Raw genomic sequence first — 367 nt, forward strand, 5'->3', positions numbered from 1 at the left:
GTTTTTACCGTTGAACCAGCAAACACACGGCGGGGACATAGTAAGAAAATTTTCAAGCTCAGAGCACACACATTCATTAGACAAAATTTTTTCTCATTTCGGGTAGTGGCTGCGTGGAATGACCTTCCTCCGACGGTTGTTCACGCTCCTTCTAGAACCCAGTTTAAAGCACTATTAGACAACTAGTTATGCGAATCCTCGCGCTGGCGAGCATACTGCCCCGCGCTGAGAACATAAAGAGCGGTGCTACACCCTTTTTCATTCGTGCATTTCAGGTGAAAGGCGGTGACCGACAAACAAGAACAAAAGAGGCCCGGGAAACCTGGGCAAAAGCCTCGATCGTGTGTATCAACCCGTGGATCCGTGG

The 367-nt window shown here is 48.8% G+C and overlaps 1 protein-coding gene across 1 annotated transcript in view; it reads right to left on the bottom strand.

Annotated features, from left to right (window-relative positions):
• Positions 1-77, bottom strand: part of T265_08830 (hypothetical protein) — a gene marked incomplete at both ends in the record, with an annotated part of 2,260 nt that extends 2,183 nt beyond the window's left edge. The window contains one exon of the mRNA XM_009174742.1: positions 9-77. Within this exon, the coding sequence (XP_009173006.1) occupies positions 9-77 (69 nt within the window). The remainder of the gene's footprint in view (positions 1-8) is intronic.
• Positions 78-367: the final 290 nt, after the last annotated feature.

This window comes from Opisthorchis viverrini, assembly GCF_000715545.1.
Source record: "Opisthorchis viverrini unplaced genomic scaffold opera_v5_236, whole genome shotgun sequence".
Lineage (NCBI taxonomy): Eukaryota > Metazoa > Platyhelminthes > Trematoda > Opisthorchiida > Opisthorchiidae > Opisthorchis > Opisthorchis viverrini.